The 16,489-nt window shown below is 35.1% G+C and overlaps 2 protein-coding genes across 2 annotated transcripts; both read right to left on the bottom strand.

Annotated features, from left to right (window-relative positions):
- Nucleotides 1–2,114: 2,114 nt before the first annotated feature.
- Nucleotides 2,115–4,067, bottom strand: LOC120337343 (uncharacterized). Its single transcript, XM_039405113.2, has 3 exons — nt 3,738–4,067; nt 3,171–3,289; nt 2,115–2,576 (listed from the first exon to the last, which is right to left on the bottom strand). Exons 1-3 carry the CDS (start codon nt 3,880–3,882, stop codon nt 2,334–2,336), a joined length of 507 nt encoding a protein of 168 aa, XP_039261047.2. The 5' UTR covers nt 3,883–4,067; the 3' UTR covers nt 2,115–2,333.
- A 3,577-nt stretch (nt 4,068–7,644) lies between these two features.
- LOC120337347 (neo-calmodulin-like) lies at nt 7,645–9,315 on the bottom strand. Its single transcript, XM_039405116.2, has 3 exons — nt 9,005–9,315; nt 8,091–8,203; nt 7,645–7,987 (listed from the first exon to the last, which is right to left on the bottom strand). The coding sequence occupies exons 1-3, from the start codon at nt 9,167–9,169 to the stop codon at nt 7,804–7,806; spliced, it is 462 nt and encodes a 153-aa protein (XP_039261050.2). The 5' UTR covers nt 9,170–9,315; the 3' UTR covers nt 7,645–7,803.
- Between the last annotated feature and the right edge of the window lie 7,174 nt (nt 9,316–16,489).

Here is a 16,489-nt window from a genome sequence, read left to right as displayed (position 1 = left end):
ATTGTGGAGCAGACTAGGGATGGCGACGTTTGAGAAAGTGAAGGGCATGGTGTCAGTGTTACCGTACATCGGTACCGTACGAACATTTTTAGGTTCTTAAGTTTAGCATGTAGCCTGAATGTACCTGCATATGCCAGGATACGGTAATACAGTAATAGGTACCGGTACCACCTACCGGTACGTACCGTAGTGAGTACGGTACCGGTATGTGGCCCATTACATCATTAATCTGTTAATGCTAATCCAGTCCTTGGCGGCATGGGCCGCGTAGAGAATGGCAGTAGACAGAAAATAAGAGATTTAACATTCTTCTGGTTCAAATTAGGCTACTCTGGCAATTGTTTTGGTGGTAATTACAAGGACAGACCGGTTTGGCAAAAACTGACAGCCATCGACCGCATTTTGCCATCCCTAATCTGCCACCACGCTTCGACCGCATTTTGCCATCCCTAATCTGCCACCATTCGACCGTATTTCGCCATCCCTAATCTGCCACGCTTCGACCGCATTTTGCCATCCCCAATTTGTCTTTTCGTCCCTATTTCGCCATCCCTAATCTGCCACCTTTCGACCGTATTTCGCCATCCCTATTTTGCCATCCCCAATATGACTTTTATGCTACCAACCCTCCTCAAGAATTTTAGCCCAGTCTATCACAGCTATTTGTACACTAATTTTTTATAACTGCAATTAAATTAAAACTCCTAAGTAGACAGAGGGATCATTGAATTATCTGATTTATATTTCCGAAACACAATTGAAAACTAACGAACAGAGTTCAAAAACGCGAAAACGAGGTAATGTTTACGACCGCGCCTGAAAATTTGTCTGTCTAACTAAGCGGATGCGGAAAGGGAGCATTGTTACGTCACTTTTTGCATCTTGCTGTTTTGCCAATGTCAGGAGGTAAACAAGGAGGTTGATGCTCGGGGAAAGGTCCATTGACTTAGTACTTTTTACCGACTCCAAACTTGGGGGATATTTTGACTTCGAAAATTCTGGTTTTCGTTGTTTAAAATGAAAATTTGTTAATTAAAAATATTAGTAGCTATATATATAATCGTTTCGAATGTGCAATTTGTTTCTTGAACACCCTTGCAAGAATCCAGAGGTTCTCGATCTAAAATTGTAGTACTTTAGTTTTATTTTTTATTATTCTACTTTAATAATATTTATTACAAGATGTTTCAAACCTTTGCTTTGAACAAGACCTCAGACAAGTACAAATCACAATTGCAGAACATAATAAAAATCGTGCCTATAAAATCTGATATATAAAGACCCTATTACTTTCGGAAAAATGAAATTTTCTTGATTATAAATTGTTCCCGAAGTACTGCATATGAATTAGTGTGGAATTGTGGACAGTTTTGAAAAATCGCAAATAAACTTTCTTGCAAATAAACGGACTGTGGCGTCGTACTTTTAACGGATTCTTGAGGATGCGTCTATTGACTTTATGATTCGAATGGCTTCTATGGTTTTGCGGATAATTGAATATTACATTTAGAAAGTATAGTTGCTTCTGCATAGAGTCAACATCGCAGTTAAGGGTACGTTTTTTTTTAAATTCAGGCCTATTCCGCACATTTACCTCGTCCCCTCCAGTCACAGAATTACAATATTTTTACTCTTTCATGCATGCGACGGCAGAGTCGATATAATCTTGTTTCAATATATACAGAAAGGGTACCGTGTTGCTTTTTACCCTAAATATAAATATCTTTTACCAAATAAATTAAGCTGAAACTTTTTTATGTGTGTACATGCCGACTTTGGCTTTTTTTAAACCTAAGAATCTGATCATATACCTTGTTTCCTCGAAAATAAGACCTAGACTGCATTTTAAAAAATATTTTAATATAAGCCCTCCTCTTAAAATAAGACCTAGTCAATAACGAAACTTTTTTTATACCTAGTCGATAGCAAGAAACCTCTTCTGCACGTTTTAAATGATTGATAGCTTATGTTTTGAGTTATTTTGCATTGGACGTACTGGCAACAAAGTTTGAAGGAAATGCAAATATTAGCATGTAGAAATCTACATGTTATCAGTGGTCTTTGAATTTTTCAACAAGGCACATCTCACTTAATTTAGAGAAAGATACGCCACAACAACTTTCTTCCTGTATTCAGAATTTGTAAATGCATGTCCACAAAGAAATTTATTAAAACTGATTAACAGATCTGATATGTCAATGATAATTCAATACACAGTCAAACAATCTATTTTAAACAAACACTTTCAACACAAAACCGCCTTAACCTTGTATTCCTTTCAAAGAAGAGAATACAAACCCGCGAAGTAGAGAATAATGTCAAAATTTTAGAATTCATTTTTCAAAAACTTTCAAACCATTATCATTTTTTGCTTGTGAAGAGGATTTAGTTTTGTATGGATAGGGTTTGCGATCAAGAATGGGTAAAGTATTCAATAAGTTCCTCTGTATATTCAAACTGTCCTGATTTATGGGGTTTGAATATTTCCTAAGTTCTTTGTTGATAACTGACGTATTAACTTTCCCATCAACTTCTTCTCCCTTTTTTAATTGTTCCAAACGATCTCTTTTCATGTCCTAAAAAATTGAAATAGAAAATTAAAATCTAAATTGTGAATACACATAAAATCACATTGTTCATGAATCAGCTAGCTATCAGTATACAAAGCCATAGCTATAGAAAGTCTAATTTTTAATAAATGAAACTTTAACTTTATCAACTTTCTAAGAGCCAGACATCAGTACAAGTAGGGTGTAGGCTTAATTTTTATTTTTTCACTCAAGTAGCCTCCTGTTGAACTCAAACAGAATTTGGTCCTTAACATTTGAAAGAAAATTTGATAAGATTTATAGTGTTTTTTTTTTCAATACAAAAAGTTGTTACACTTTGTAAATTAAACAACACCGATTATTGTTGTAAACTGCTTGTCTGAGGAAGTCTGATTTTGGTCAGATGAAACGATACAGAAATACATTTGTGTTAGTGCGCAGCAGGACCCTTGAATTGCATAGTATGGTCATGTTTATTCCAGCTACAGAATCGTTGCATTACATAGCACAAAGTAATTGAGGAAGGATTGGGAATTAGTCTCGCGAAACCTCTACTGACACAGCTAAACTGTTTTCAATATTGCCAAATTATGTGCCTCCTAACATTTTATGACAACAAACCTGTAATTGTTTATCACATGCCATCAGTGCAGTTAGCTCAGCTGTACAATTTGCATCTAAAAAGTTATTTTCTTCAAGACACACCAAAAACGAATCCATTTCTTTACTGCAACCTTCAGCTGAATAAAAAAAAATTATTAGCTGAAGCATATACTGATATAACAAGCTGACAAGACCAGGAGTAAACACAGCAATGCAACTCGCTTTTTACCTGAGAATTATCATCAACCTTCAATCAACATTAGTAGTACAAGAAGTCACTTATGAGCAAGGATAGAAATTCGTATATAAACAACCTAACCACATTGGAATCAGAGCCTCTTATCCATTACAAGCCAATGACAGGTATCTGGGTATAGTAAGCTGTAACGGACCAGCGGTACCGTACTTGAACCACCCAACACTGCGAGAGCTCCAGACCAGCAATCATCTCGTATATTATCAACCCACATGAAATTCGAACTTGTGGAAGGTAATCAGAAGTGCAATGGCAAGTGTATTCCTAATGCTTAGCGCAATGCCCCAACTCAGCAATTGCATAGTTTTACCTCTTGGTGCCATACCTACTTCCTAATTCTGTTGATCGTTTCATGCCTGATTTTATGGAGTCTTTCAAATACATTGGTCTCTTCATCTTTAATTTAGGACGTTTTCCAGGTACCTTCCTGGTGAGATAAGCAATCTTTGCATTGATATCAGGTAATTTTGACATCTTGTTATTTTATTCCAGAGCATGAAAGCCCCACACTCATGCGAAGACAGAAAGAGATACCAGGTACCGGCACCGGTAACGGGTACTCAAAAGACTTGGAAAGCAATCAGCCTGGCAAATTCATAACAGTCCACTCTTCCAAATATAGATTTATGTACTAATAACGTAGATCTGTATTAAAAAAATAAACAATATACAGATACCGGTATATGCAGAAACAAGAAAGCTATACTCAAATATATGGCAGTACCGTAATCAGTAATTTATTTTTTCACCATGCTGAAAAATATGAATTCTTCGGGAAAAACTGGGTTAGACAACTGGCGGTGTTGGGAGTGCTTCCGAGCGTACAAGACAGTAAAACCGGAAATACCGGCATAAGATAGATAGATAGAAGTTTATTCATCATCCAGTCATTAGCCAATAAATCAAACACAAACAACATTCGATAAGTAAAAAAAGAATTAATCGACTAACAACGGAATTGATAGGAGGTTGGAAGGACCATACGGTCACTAAATCGAAACAACTCTCCTGGCATAAAAAAGGTTGACAGATTACATTTTATAGTATACCAATTATAAAAAATTTTTACTTGTTGTAACTAACAATTGAGCAACAAGAGTAATGTGACACATATTGAGACGAATTCAAAATAGAAGCGACAAGAAAAAGCGTTTAGTTTTATATCACACAAATTAAAAACGTACAACTAGAAAAGTTATGAATCAGTACTTATTCAGAAAAGACTGGAAATACTTCTTGGAAAAAACATTAAAATTGGAAATATCCTTTAGGTTTTCGTTAATATCGTTCCAAATTCTCACACCCTGATACTTTATGGAGTTTGGGCCCGCGAGGATGAAAATCGTGGTACAAATAATCCTCCCTTTCGAGATGAACGAGTACCATATGTATGTGCATTTTTTGTTGTAACAAAATATTGTTGTATTACGCGAGGGGCAGTGCTATTTACCGCTTGATACATGAGCCTTCCCATTTCATAAAAATATAGATCTTTTATTTTAAGAATACCAAGGATTTTGTAGTAACTACTCAAATTTGCCCAGCGTGGCACCCCGCAGATGGCTCGAATTGCTTTATTTTGGATTAGCTGTAATTTGTTAAGACTGGTTTTGTTACAACAACCCCAAGTTACGATACCATACAGATTACAAGAATGAAATAATGAATAGTAAATGATTTTCAAAGCATGCAATGTCAAATAGTGTCTAAGTTTGAACATAATCCCCGTCACTCTTGATAACTTGCTATATAGATATTCTGTATGAGCATGCCATTTAAATTTGTTGTCAATAATTATCCCAAGATATTTCATGCATGACACTTCAATTAACATTTTATCACCAAAAGATACATGGAAAGCTTTACTTATATTTTTTTGGTGAGAAAGCATATAGGTCGATTTAGAATAATTTACAGTCAATTTATTTGCTCTTATCCAGGCATCCACTTTGCGTATTTCATAAGCCCGCGCCTTGTAATCGATTAGCTACTATTTCTGCTGAAGTATGTTCGACAGAATTGTTAAAAGACTCTATAAAAACAGATCTTGTCTTGCTCTCGACATCGAAGGACCTCTTCTGCGATACCACGTCTGACAACATGTTGCGATTCAACGCTATACTTCTGAAAATTTTCGACGACAACTCATCGTAAGCCGGAATGAATTCAATTTATACATCTGAATCTGTGTTTTTTTTTTCCCAAACTTCTTCAACCACGGAACACATCGTGACGAGTTGCCAAATGCGCCGCAATAACTGTATTGTAGTAGTATATATTTTTGGGTAAACATATCTAAAATGAGGTAGTGACCCCGAGAAATTCCGATTCCGAAGTTTGGACTGTTTTTTTTTCAATCCCGATTCCACAATTATTTCCTAAAAATCCCGAGATTTGATGGCTTTGATATTCACATATAGATATTACCACAAATAGGGTATGATTATTCCATTTTATTTAATACTAATTTTGAAAAAAAAAACATTTACGATTACAGTTTGAGTCAGTCAGACTAAGTGGAATTATTATTTGACTATTTGAATTGCTATTATTGCCGACTTATTTAATCATAATTTGAATTCATAGTAGCATTCGGGATTCACGCAATGACTTTGCAGGGTTTTTATCACTTTAATACGAAAAAAAACAGCCACAACGGGAAATGAAATCAAGATCGTCTATGTCAACTATCGTCTTCATAAATATCCGCGGCCAATGTTGCCGGAATAGCAGAGAGTAAAGGACAGATGGCAGCACATATTTCTTGTATTAAAAGCGTCTTTTTCGTAAAACGTGCAAGTTTTGGAAATGAAAACAAGGTATTATTTGTTTCTAAATTTCTAAGGAACATATTGAAATTATTCCAAGTTGTTCCCTTAAGTGCGCTACGAAACTGAAAGATGAACGGCCTCTTCTCGCGGCCTACAGCACTACTGGCGACTTGAATGCAAACAAATACGGTACTACGGGGTTTTCTGATTTTTCGCTCCTTCTGCACTAGGTTGCAGCTGGCATATGACGATATCATAAAATATAATTTTCGATCGCCCTGGATGTCGTTTCAAAATAATAATACATAAATAAACAAATATTTATTTAGGGATATTCATTATCCACAGTTCAGACATATACCGACAGCCCAGGGCTCCGATACATGCCTAATCCTTTAACCCCCTAACCATGCCCAAATGTCCTATAAATCCACATAGATGTATATATTATTTTTTAACAACTCTCAAGTCGAATGTAAAACAAAATCATACCGTAACTCAAACCGTCTTGTGATAAGAAAAGTCCGCGGGGTGAGAATATTTTTAAACAACTCCCGAAGGGCCAAGGCGAATGTAAATCAAAATCACAAGAGAGCAATGCCCAAATATATGGACACGTTAATCAGGGAGAAGCAGGAATTTCGTTACACACCACCGGCGTTCGATGAGCACGTGATCAGTACGAGAACAAGAAGAAGAGTGCCAGCATGAAAGTGAGTTTTTAGGTTTTCCACTAGACATCCAAAAAAAAGTAAAACAATCCATAGGTCCACTCCGTGCTCAACAATAAAAAATACAAGTGATAGCATTCTGGGACAAAAATCTTTAGCTACTGTAAATTTGGTCCAGTAATCAAAGAGAAACGCGACTTTTTCATAACGTGTCAAAGAACAAGAACAACAACAACATAATATTGAAACGATTCATAGGTCCACTAATGTGTCCAATAACTCAAACCTTCTTATGATCGTAAATGTCCTCGAGACGAAAAGTCGGTATACCATACTACAGTATCGTGTTACTGATAGGGGAGGTAGGACTACTGATGCAACTCCTGACACTAGCTTCTGAGCTACAAAACGGTATCGGTGAGCTGATATATACCTAAACAAGCTACAGAACTCTGCAAATACCAACGTAACAACTGCATCATCTTTTTGTCGACGTAGGAAGGCGCAGATATGATATAACTTACCATAATTCGTCTTTATTGAATGCGATGGTATTTTGGAGACTTCAGCAATTTGAAATGTATGAATGTATGAGGTTTTACAAGTCAATCATAATACGTTAAATAAGTCATATAACGATAATCAAGTCATATATGTGTGGTATGTTTGTTTCCTAACCATATATTTTGAATTAGTTAAAAGCACCTACTTAAGTTCGAATTTTTGCCCTCCTGAACCTGTCAGGCTAATTAACTAATGCCTTTGAGATTGGTTGATCTATATTCCCCAGCATTTTCCTAATCACTTTAAATTTCTGCATAATTAATTTTTTGATGATTGCTTTTTCATATATAATATATCGTTTACTTTACTTTCGTTAGCTTGACTTTTTATATGATATAGCTTGTAGAGTACTGCGAGATGATATATACAACATCAAAAGACCAAAAGTTTCATAAATTGTCATTTAAAAGAGCAAAACAATATTCCGTATAATTAATTTTTCCCTCTCCGCTTGTATCTCCATCTTTGATAAATTCATCGATTTCTTCATGAGATAATGTATCACCGAGTGTTGTGAGATATTCACGTATTTCCGATGCACTGATTACTCCGTCTAAATCTTTATCCAGAACCCTGTGTTGGTGACGGAGAAAGGGAACAATTGGTTTTTTTTTTTCATAGGTATAGGTATACGCTAAAAAATTGTTGTTATATTCAAGTGTTTAACTCTATTTACCTGAACGCGGCGTTCAACTCATCATCCATATCAAGACTCGATTTCATTATTTTAGCAAATAGGTCCGCAAGAGCTTGAAACTCAACTTCTCCGCTGTCCTTTGAGTCCAACTCCTGAAATATTAACAGTTAACAATTTGCAGTATTGATTAAATGTTTGACCTGAAACCGAAAGCTCATTATTTTATCCAGAGTGTAATAAAATATGGGTAGACAATGGCGATACCAAGAGGGTTCCGTATATTTTTAAAATAGAAGCCCTTTCCTCTCAGTGGCTGTTATTCCAGCAAGAAATGAAATCAGAGATAATTTCAATCGGTTTTTAATGTGAAACAATGAAACATATCTACAAACATATGTTTAACTTCATCTCAATCGCCGTTTTGACAAGAAAATTCCAAGGTAGCACCAGCTCCCGATTCCATTCAAAATTAAGTTTGGCTCTGACCCGTCTTTAGTATAGAAATATACCGACAATATAATTTTGGTACTGCTGTTGAAATATTTGACACCTGCTGATAACATTAGTCAGTATGGCCCAATTCAAAATTTTGATTCAGATCCTAGTCTAAATCTAGCACGTATAGTCAAATTTGGAATATGAGTCCATATTTTTATGAGTATAATAATCTGGTTGAATTCCATTTGAAAAGATGCAAGACCAATTGCATTAATTTATCATCAAAGTAAAATTGCTATTTGAAAGTAAATCCAGCAACCGTACCACTTTATTGCAGAACTATTAAATATGCTACGAGAAAAGAAGAAAAGCTTTTTATGGCTTCTCCCAAGGTATATGATATTAAAAAAAAATGTTGGCACAACCGCTTTGTGTCTATTTTGCTTTTTATCGCAGCTCAACTTAATTAGGGATGATTTCAACGATACAACGATCAATATATATATGGCATGTACCTTTTTATATTCCTCTAATTGGGCTTCGGTCGGAGCTTGCCCTGCTGCCCTTAAAACGTTTCCTATATTTTCAGTGGCTACATGATTACTTTCCTCAGGATCAAACTTTCCAAACGCTTCTCGAAAAACAACCAATTCGTCGTCTTTCAATTTTTCAGCTGCCATTACGCACGGACACAAAATACCAGTCCGTGGGTACTGAATGTTTTGATGAATACGCTTCGAATAGCCTGTTGACAACAATGAACAGATCCAATATAACACATCCTTTGTTTTTAAGATATCATGTGGCACGATGGAAACAAAGTAATTGCTGTTAAAGACTTATTCCTACGTAATAAAAAATCAATTCGGTGTCGTGAAATATATCTGTGTAGAGCAGGAGTGGGCAAATTATGGCCCGCGGGCTGGATCCGGTCCACTTTTGCTTGCTGAAATTACGACTAATTTTTATGAATACAAATTTACGTTGAAAATATCGATAAAAATAACGAATCGTGGCGTCGGCAAATATAAGGAACCTAATTCGCCACATATTATCTTCACGTTAATATAACGTGCAAAACGAGCTACATACATCTCAAGCTCACCCATCTAAATTATTTATGTCATTTAAAACTATGGCGTCTCTACCAAGAAGCGGCTGATATGTCAGCGCATTGTTAGAGAGCTACCTTCAAGGACTTTTTTCGTGCGGCGTGGAAGCTGCTACACATGTTCTTTCCGGTACAGCAATTTCAGTACTCAAATCCAATCATTCTGTCTGTACTCACGTCACTTGCCAATATTCTAGTGTTACTTTATGCATTTCCTGCATTGCTTTGCATCAGTGAAACGTGTAGTCGGCTGGGAATGGTTAACCGGTTAACCGATTTCATATGGTTGACGGTTATGATTTATTTTAACCGTCTGACATCTCAGGTACAAATCATCTTTATACCGTACAATTTCGTCAAATATGGTTACGTCATCGCAAATTTATCTTTTGCGGCGTTTAATTCAAAAAAATATTACTGTGTGGGTAAGGAATCAATAAATGTAAAAAATAATGTAAGCACCAAGGTTGCTAATAATGAAAATTTACAATGATGAATTCAGAATCAGTTTTCGGTCGATTTCAAAATATATTGTTCACGATTTCATTGTAGAATCGGATATTCAATGTCATACAATAAGTGTGCAGTTGATGCCGTTTTTCTTTATGATATATATCTCGAAGTAGAATTTGCACATCGAACACTCAAAATTTGTCACATAAATGACGTTTAACAACGGAATCGGGTTTTCTAAAATATTTCCACATGCCCGAACCACGCTGCCTATTTTTTGCGGCATAGGAATCATAAAACTATCTCGATTCGTGAATAATTTTGAGCGATACCGGGATATGAACATGTGAAATTGCTTAATAACCATTGTGACGTAACAAGCTGAAGTTATAATTATTACGTCAAACGTCACGCGGCGGTTAACCGGTTAATTTTACCCGGTTAACGGTCAAAGTGTTTTCCCTAAAATTCCCAGCCCTAGTCGGGGCGATTGTTATCGACGCTAGTTATTTGTTATTAAACTTTTTTTTTTATATATCGTCACGCTAATAACCGAATTGCGTAAGTCATTTTTGGCGATTTTGAGTTTTTTATAAAATAGGTATTTATGTAATGCTGCGCACCTGTCTGTTAACTCAGATTTTATTTTAAGAATTCCGAAACCCATAAAAATGGAGATTTAGTATGACATGCACATTTGTGCAATTGTTTCGTCATAATGAATTATCATTGGTACCACAGGACTATTGTGACGTCACAAAGGCAAAATAACATCGGCTAAGGATTTTCGAGTTTTTGCATCTCAGATTCTAGCTTAGCGCGTATTAATTTGAATTTATACTACAGTATAGGAAGACGTGCACTTGTGATATTCACTGTCCGAGTTCAATTCACTTTGGTTGGCTTTTATATTGGGTGCATTGCTGTTTTATTCTTTATATTTAATCTTAGTCTTATTTCGGTGGGTGTGCAGAACGTGTTATATTAATGAAATATATATTTTAAACATAAAAAATAATGTAATTGAAACTGATTAGCTATTTTGGGGATTAGACATTGTAGATACTAAGAATTACATTCGTTTTTGAAATGTTTAGTTTTCAGGACTGGTGCATATTAGAGATGTACCGATGTATCGGTATCGGGTATCGGTATCGGCAATATCGGCCATTTTTTCGGTATCGGCCATGTATCGGTTTCGGTTAGATTAAGGCCGATATTACCGATATATTTACCTTTTTGATATGGTCCAGAATGTTTTAAAAGATAAGTTGGAATACTACTTTTTGATTTATTTTTGTCTGGAGAGATCGTGAGCTATGAGCCATACATGTCCCCACCCCTGCGAGAGAATAGGATTCACGTGTTTTTAGCTATTTATCAGCTAAACTAGCTCAACTAATTTGGCTATTTTCGCTGTCAAATTTTTATATTGACAATTTTAATATTACATAGTTTTTATGAAGAAATATATCAACACAGCACATAACAAAAAGCAACTAGGCGCCCAGTTTTAAATCATACAGTGGAATTGGGGTCCTTCCTTATTAACGGCACATGGACTTTTGGCACGGGTATAAATTCTGACTGTTTGTCGTCAAGTACGAGTGTCATTTAGTCCGTCGACATCGATAAACTAAATTCCGACAGAATTATCCCACTACACAGGTATTAATTTTAATTCTGCTTAACTACACGATTTCTTTATAGATATATTGACTGGACCGCCTAGCCCTAGACTGTCTCAAAATATATGATAGCAATTGTAAAATATTATAAAATAGTGAAGTAAAAAAACATCCTCAACGGTTATCGGTGGGCCTTCTTTTTGTCGGTGCTGATTGATATTCTTTCATGTTGGCTTTGACTTATTGGGTCGACGATTACGATTAGCCACTAAATTAAATATTTGTAAAATGCTTTTAATTTGAACGTAGGACGGCGGCGCTAGAATGTGTGGGTGATATTCGATATTCTCTTAAACACGAATAACGATATTCGAAGCTCGCGATATTAACATTAAATTCAAATTGGACATCCCGGCTTATGAGTTTTCTAATTGAACACCGAGACTACTAGCGTTGCTGTACAATGTATCTTAATCAGTTACAGCATATGGATACCAAACCTTAATTTCATATTATGTGATATATATATATTTTTTTTCGATCTGAAATAATGTGTACTATGAACAACGCTTAAAGACCATTGTTTTAACCCGTCTGCCCTACACAGCATACCTAATTAAGTAATAATTACATAGTATCGGTATCGGAATATCGGTAATATCGGCCTTTTTGTAGTATCGGCGTATCGGTATCGGTATCGGCGTTTTTGGCTGGTATCGGATCGGTATCGGTATCGGCGACAAAAGTGGTATCGGTACATCTCTAGTGCATATAGTATAGTTGCAAAATTGCGTATGTCCCCAAGTCATAGACACATTTCTGCGTAAGTCACAGTGCGCCATTATGACGTCACTTAACTGCGTCATACAAATTAACTTAAATCCGGCTACGATCAAAAAATTGAACCATGGCAAATTATTGACTTTCAATGGCATAACAATATCATTAGGAAGTTTTTTACGTTTTTCTCAAAACTGCTAAAAATGACTTACGCAATTCGGTTATCAGTGTGACGATATATATTTAGTTTCATATTGAGTTTTGAGACTTCGGCCCAATAACCAAGTCTATTATCCATAACTGGCCCACTAAGAAAAGTAATTGCCTACCTCTGGTGTAGAGAGATTAAAAATGCGCGACCCCTTGATGTCAGACTGTGTGTTCGCCTGGTGGTGAGCGCTTTAACATATCTCTAAATACATACATTCATTATTTTAATATTGTAATAGTTTTTTGTGAAATGTGGCGTATATGTTAAACACATCAATAACAGTGATATCAAATGTGTATTTTTGCTTAAAAGGGTCTCGTTTGAAAAATGTGCAAGCGGCATCAAATAAAAAAATATATAAATTATATTCATTCTGTTGTGTGGGATGGTTTTGGCTATGTGATACGTTTGTCATCGAGTTAAAAAGTATGACTACCATAAATTATAATTTACAATTCTAAGCAAACGCCTGGGTAATAATCTTCCATTCGTGGTTAAGAACTTGAAAGTAATTATATATGTTCATATTATTTCTAAGACATTAATCATAATTGTACTCTAACCAGCAGTGACAGGAGTACCTTGATACATTTTAAAACTTGATTCTATGCCTGAATACTCGATCAACAGCGTTGACATAAATCCGCCGTGATATCCCCGAGTTCGCCTGCTAAGAGCTAGAGTGATCATTGACATTTGCAGTATTGTTAGATCAGTGATTTTTGGCAAAAATTGGGAGTTTTTTCGTGAGATCATTTCTTATTCTTTCTCTCAATTTTGCTTTGAATCATTGAACATGAGTTTACTTTAGTCAATTGTCAATACTTTTTTCTTCATTTGCACTATTCCAACTCAATATAATATTGTATTGCTTGTTCACGAAAGTGTGTAATATGATAAAATATAGTAGGCTTACTTGACCTGAATCGTCAATCACGAGCGACAATCTAGTGGAGGTATAGATTGACAATTGGATTCACAAAAGTTCGAATACACGGAACGCTAATATTGCTGCAAAATAGCAAGCAAGATTTTTATATTAATCTGAACTTAAACACAAGCCAACTGGCATCTACTTGCTGACCGGATCTTTTTAGTCATTGATTAGAGCTAAATCCTATATCAATATTTGCAAGATATTCATTATAGAATATTTTCAATATATAGTATTTGATTAATTATAATTTATTGTATATATATATATATATATATTATGTTAATTTGATAACAATCATCGTAACAGTCGATACCATTTGTTATCAGTGGAATAAGTTTTTTCCGACGCTTTGAATGGCCTTTTTTGCTCCTTTTATGCTTCCTTGAACTGTTTCTTTCACATCTGTTATAAAGCACACATTGCATAAATCGTAAATGATTGATACAAAAATATAGATGGTTAGAATTGTCACTAATGAGATATTAATATATATGAAACGTTGACTCGATGATTTGAGCATATTACAAATTTATTAGAATATATATTTCGTCACTTTCTAGTCAAGTCTTGCATTTTACGTAGACAAATTGTCGATTTGCATGCCCTAGCTTCATGAAATCTGATGCTCCACTAGATCCAAATGTCATCAACTATACAATTTTCGTCGTAAAAGAAATATAAATCTCTGAAGGTAAGGCAACCCTAATTGTTGTCACCTGCGTAGATTAGTAAAAAAGAATTTTCTCATTATTCATATATATATATGTATTTTCGCAACATAGGGAATCGAACAAAGATTTTGTAAATCGTTGGTTGATACGTTCGGTCACATTCATGACGGTATAAACTAAAACATAATAAATATATTGTTATTGAACATTTTACCTTGAGCTAATGTATCCAACAGAGGGTCGGCAACAGCTTCCACCAAGCCTCCCGATTTGCTTGACTTGGGTCTGGCGTTGGTCATTGCCATACACATTGTTAATAGAAAAGCCAACAAGACAAATTTTGATTTATTAGTCATGGTTAGTGCAGTCTGTTTCACCAAATCAAAATGTAAATCGAAATTGCATGTTTCCCATTTATATTTACACGATGAGTTCATCACCCTTTCCACTTCTTGTTATCGGAAAATGTTGCGCGTTACCTATACGTTATTAAAAATGTATTTTTTTCCGGGAAAGTCTAATAGTTTTGATCATGTACAGTGTACACGATTGAAAATCGCAAACAATTTACCATTGCTAACCAAGTTGATTTCCAGTCAAGCAAGTACTCGATAAGGCCTGTATTTCAAAATCTTAGAATCAGGTAACCATAATAAAGTTATTCGAGATCATGTATCTCAAAGATCGTCAAATCTGAATTATACCTAACGCAAGAGTTGAGGTTGCGTGCCACTGGGATAATTGAATAAAAAAAGGCGATGGTGGTAAATATAATAAACTTTCTTTCTTTTGAAATTAGAATCGTTATTTCAGATTTAACATGTTTTTAATAACGTATCCGATGTTGTTGGAATATAACGTTTAATCCTTGAAATCCTTTATATCAAATTCTCGAAACTTTTCAACTGAACTGTAACCTATGCCTATGCAATTTTATCTGAGCAACAACCAAACAAAGAATTAATATATATATTTTTTGCTATTTTCAGATCTTTTTTTCATCGAAGAAGTTTTTCGTCATGCCGGTCCATGGGAAACTTAATTCTCATGGGATGGGACAAGCATGAATTTCCATGGGATGAAACAGAAAAATATATCCCACGGACAAAACCTGGTTGTGGTATGGGATATTAGGACGTCGGGTTTTCTGGTGCCTTGAGTTTCTTACAAGTGTTATTTTATTAAATTCAACTTACTATCCAATCTATGCGTGTGATTATATCATACGTATCTGGCCTGTAACTAAAATATCCTGATTCACGCAACTTGAAAGGTTATTAATACGCCAGATACATTTGTCATAACCGCAAAAGCTTAATATGAGGTTATATGAGATTCGCCCATTCTTTTGACGTCATTGATAAGGAGGATCCTCACAAATGACCTAGCCTAGGGCAGTCGCGGGTAACCCCTGGCACGTTTCAAATCCCGGTATTGACGGATGAAACTCGGCGTTCGTTTCTTCATTTTCGTTTTTGACAATACGTTAATTAATTAAACTATTTTTGTCCTTTTATGACACAAAGCTACAAAAAAATATGTCATGACGTAACAATTATATGTGAGTTTTCGACCTTCATCGATTTTTCTTCAGACCAACGTCATATTTATTTGGCTAAATTCTTACGTAATATAGTTCGTCTGTGGTACCCTTTTTCTTCATTTCTGCCTGATTTACAAAATTTGAGAGCGCATATAATTAGGGTTGCTTGCTAACTTATTGGCATATATATATATAAATTGATAATGTATTAAATTTTAATTACTTCTGTGTTATTGGCCTACCTCATGTTTCTTTCTCCTCATGTACGTTTCTTTTTTACCCTTACAAATTCTACAACGTCAGGACCATCAGATAAAAACGTCGTTTAATTGGCGATGTCAGAATATTCAAAAAATACTGTACCTAAAGATTTGGTGTGAATGAGAAAGACTTTTTTTTAATCTTTATGCATTATCTGTTTCAATAACATAAACAATAAAACCGTTAAGAAAAAAAGAATAGATCAGTTGTAGAATGCGCAAAACCAGAGTATAATAATTTTATGAACTTGCTCGTGTTCTCTGTTATTAACTTCATTAGATCTCGTAATAGCAGTAGCCTGACTGAAAACTAGTAGTAGATATATATTTAGAAGATTATAAAATATACACAATTATAAAAGCCCTCTTAACAGCAATGCAGCAGCAGGAGTAGTCGATAGAGCAA

This window comes from Styela clava, chromosome 10, assembly GCF_964204865.1.
Source record: "Styela clava chromosome 10, kaStyClav1.hap1.2, whole genome shotgun sequence".
NCBI lineage: Eukaryota > Metazoa > Chordata > Ascidiacea > Stolidobranchia > Styelidae > Styela > Styela clava.
This window is presented reverse-complemented; position numbering and strand designations above follow the sequence as displayed.